The 3,850-nt window shown below is 33.5% G+C and overlaps 1 protein-coding gene across 1 annotated transcript; it reads left to right on the top strand.

The window, feature by feature from the left end:
• Positions 1-1,213: 1,213 nt before the first annotated feature.
• On the top strand, positions 1,214-3,486 carry LOC118037864 (2-phytyl-1,4-beta-naphthoquinone methyltransferase, chloroplastic). The gene is made up of 8 exons (XM_035044013.2): positions 1,214-1,480; positions 1,560-1,624; positions 1,712-1,802; positions 1,915-2,003; positions 2,110-2,243; positions 2,315-2,376; positions 2,679-2,778; positions 3,201-3,486. The coding sequence occupies exons 1-8, from the start codon at positions 1,334-1,336 to the stop codon at positions 3,299-3,301; spliced, it is 789 nt and encodes a 262-aa protein (XP_034899904.1). The 5' UTR covers positions 1,214-1,333; the 3' UTR covers positions 3,302-3,486.
• The last annotated feature ends 364 nt before the right edge of the window (positions 3,487-3,850 follow it).

Below are 3,850 nucleotides of genomic sequence, written 5' to 3'. Positions count from 1 at the left end.
CTTAACTAGCTTAGCCAGTTAGTTTTTTTTTTAAAAAAAAAAATTAAAGTCAAAATTATATCATTTTGATTTTTTTAAAAAATTTATTTTTAGGATATTGGTTATTTTTTACATCCTTAATACATGTCTTGTCATGTATCAAGTTTTATAACAATGAAAATTAAAGTCAAAATTTATTGTTCGGGGTATTTGAGAGTATGATAATTATTATTTTTCAAAGTGTTTTTTATTTGGAAATATATTAAAATAAATAAAAAATTATTTTTTTTATTAGCATGTTAAAATGATTTGAAAAACCAAAAAAATATTAATTTAAAATTAAAATAAAGTAAAATATTTTTTAAAATATAAAAATAAATATAACCGCTCATCTAATTAGACCTAGTAATTACTTTACTGACATGACAACTTTTTAACCATTGGATAATTTGGGATTATTTAATTAACATCAACTTTTTATCTTGAGGTTGCTTGATACCCATGTAAGGCATTAACACTGAATATCGTGTATGATCAAATGTCATCCATCAAAATGAATATCAGACTAAATCCCCACCGTCCATCAATCAGAAAAAAAAAAAAAAACACAATCTAAAAAAAATTAGATAGAAGGTTGTCATTCGAGTTTGATAATCTTTCAACAGTGTTAATGTTTTTATATAGACATTAAATAACGGTAATGATTCCCGAGTTAGAGACCGTTTGTCTTTTCGTTTGCATCTGTGTTTGGTGTAAATTTGAATTTTTTTTTTATTAAAATTGAGTTCGGTTTATATTTTTTGGATCGTTTGATGTGCTGATATCAAAAATGATTTTTAAAAAAATAAAAAAATCATTGACATGTATTTCGGCATGAAAAGCTATTTGAAAAATAATGGCTACCACACTGCCAAACACGCTCTTAGTGTGTTGATTTGAAACCTCTCAAGTTAACTCAAATCCTGATTTATTTAAGATTTAATTCATGCTGAGTTGAGTTTTGTAAAAACTAAAAAATAGAGAGAGTTAGCGAACCAGTTAAAAACTTAAATTCACTATTAATATAGTTAACCCAATCAAAGTCTTTATGTTTTTTTTTTTTAAAAGAATATCAACCTTTCTCTAAAAAATTTTTGGGTTGATTTATCCCACCATGATTCATCCGAAGTTAATTTTTGAGCTGGGTTTAAGAACCATGTATTAAATTACATTATCCTGTCTGTACGTCAAGATTTCATCTATTGGTTACAAAGTTGCCATGTCAGTGGATGTAGCCCTGTTCTGCTGAGACTTGTCTTAAAGTGTCATCATTTCAACGAGAAAGTTTTGAGAAGATCAAAACGGAGCTGGTGCCATGGCATCACTTCAGCTTCAGCTAAGTTTTGGTTACCAATCATCATCATGTCGACACCTTCCCATTTCCACCTTCTCATACCCATCCATCCGTTGCGCTAATGATCGCCAGCTGCTTTTTAACCGCATTGCTCCTGTCTATGATAACGTACGTTCGTGAGTGCCCCTCGCAATTTTTTCGATTGTTTCTTTTTGGTTTTCCTAATTTGTAATTTTGGTTTGGACAGTTGAATGATTTGTTGAGTTTGGGTCAGCATCGTATCTGGAAACGCATGGCCGTATCCTGGACTGGGTAATCAATGCTGTTTTTGCTCTTTGTCACTGTAATTTTTTTATTCATTTTTTCTTGTAAGAAAGAACTTGCATGATATTGGGACAGAGCGAAATTGGGAGACTGCGTGTTGGATCTGTGTTGTGGAAGTGGGGATTTAGCATTTCTCTTGTCTGAAAAAGTTGGCTCCAATGGCAAGGTTTCTTTCTTTTTTTAAATCCTGTCTTGTGCTAGCTTGACTTATCACATTGTGTGTGTATGCATTTATTTATCCATAGAAATGTGGAAAAATTTCTTGTCGAGATTTGCAGGTGAGTGGTCTTGATTTCTCAAAGGAGCAGCTATTGATGGCTTCATCACGGCAACATTTGCTTTCCAAGGCCTGCTACAAGAACATCGAGTGAGCATTGGTATATATACACCCATCACGAGTGTGAAAAGATTTTCACACCCAGGGATTTTAACATTTTGGGTAACCTGCTTTACATTCCATTGATTGATCACAGGTGGATTGAGGGTGATGCTACAGATTTGCCCTTTCCGGATTGCTATTTTGATGCTATTACCATGGGTTATGGGCTACGAAATGTGGTGGATAAGCGGAAGGCCGTGCAGGAGATGTTTCGAGTACTGAAACCAGGTCCTATCCTTTTCTCTCTTGTCTGAAAAATAACAAAGTGTGGCATTTCTCATCCTTGAGTTGATATACAGGTTCTAAAGCATCAGTGCTTGATTTTAATAAAAGCACTCAACCATTTGTTGCTTCATTTCAGGTATTCATTTGCAAAATGGAATAAATGCTTATCTTTTAGATATTGAATGTTTGTTGATGTTATGTGCCTGCTGGACTCTGAGGAATGAAATTCGATACTTAACAACAAATGCTTTTGCATCGTATAATCGTCCTTTTATCTATGATAATTGATATCTATATGCTTTGAAATAACAGTTTTCCCATTGCTTTTCAACCTTTTTTCCAAGAATGTTTGTTTGAACTTATTATCAGGCTGGTGTAGTGTTTACTACTAATCAGCATTTGATGAAATCAATTCTTTTGTATGTTTCTTGTCACAAGGAGTGGATGATTGACAATGCTGTTGTCCCTGTGGCAACTGCATATGGTCTTGCGAAGGAGTATGAATATTTGAAGGGCTCAATCAGAGAATATTTAACAGGTTTTTCTTCCTCTGTTACTAGTAATCATTATCTTTTTTGTTGGATTATGGATTAGAAGAACATTGATTGCAGAATAGACAAATCTTAAAATCTGATGAAAGCACAATCCTCCAAACATTGTATTTTAATTTTGTTGTCTGTATCAATGATAAGGTCCTCTGGTTGCTCCCTTTGTCTGGAAACTTTCTCCAAACCACTTTTCATGGTTGATAATAGTCTGTGGTCCATTAATCTACTCCTTAAAACTTCATGAAGTTCTATTGTCAAGCTGGGCTACAAGTTCAATCATTACTAAGACCAAGACCATTAAAGTTCAATCTTTTCTTTTTTTTAATTATAATGTTTTGAAAGGCGCATGCCTCACCTCTGTAGTTTGTTTTATTTTCCTAGTTGGGTGACATGGTGTGTGTTTTTTATACAGGGATTGAGTTGGAAGAACTTGCTCTGGAAGCAGGATTTTCTACTGCTAAACATTATGAGATTAGTGGAGGCCTAATGGGGAATCTAGTAGCCACACGTTAGATTAGGTTGGTTCTCTGTTTTAAACAGCATGTTTCATTGTTTTTGCGGGGAAAGGACGTATATACGGGGTTTGGTAATTTTTGTGTTTAGAATGTTGACTGCAACTTAGGCATGTCAAATAATGAACTCAAAGCCACAAAAAACTTGGCTACATAAATAATAAATCCATTGCAATCATTTTGAAAGGAGCTTCGTACCTAGATGCTCTGCTTTAGCTATCCTGTCTGTTTTATAATGTTAATCCTAGACAGAAGGGGAAATGCTTGTCAACCCTTCAATCAAGATGTTTGTATTCTTAAATTATTTAAAAAAAAAGTATCTTAAACTTAAAACTTATAACTCTAGTTTTCCTGGAGCTGAATTTGTTGATTCAAACCTAAAAAATTATCTAAATCTGTCTCTAAAACTTCACACTGCCATGCACTTTCGCCCAACTCCACGATAAACGTAGGAATTTTGGCATTACTGCCCTAAACCTCATCTCTGCAGCTTTGAAATTTAACGACAACTTCTCATATGCCGATCATCATATTGTTTTGCAAATGCTTC

This window comes from Populus alba, chromosome 8, assembly GCF_005239225.2.
Source record: "Populus alba chromosome 8, ASM523922v2, whole genome shotgun sequence".
Taxonomy (NCBI): Eukaryota; Viridiplantae; Streptophyta; class Magnoliopsida; order Malpighiales; family Salicaceae; genus Populus; species Populus alba.
Note: the sequence above shows the minus strand (reverse complement) of the source record. Positions and strands in the feature narration are given on the sequence as shown.

Excerpts from the sequence above, each read along its gene's own strand:
- LOC118037864 (XM_035044013.2), top strand. The coding sequence starts at position 1,334 with ATGGCATCACTTCAGCTTCAGCTAAGTTTTGGTTACCAATCATCATCA. Across the intron at positions 1,625-1,711 it reads ATGGCCGTATCCTGGACTGG|AGCGAAATTGGGAGACTGCG; the intron begins GTAATCAATGCT and ends ATATTGGGACAG. Across the intron at positions 2,004-2,109 it reads GCCTGCTACAAGAACATCGA|GTGGATTGAGGGTGATGCTA; the intron begins GTGAGCATTGGT and ends GATTGATCACAG.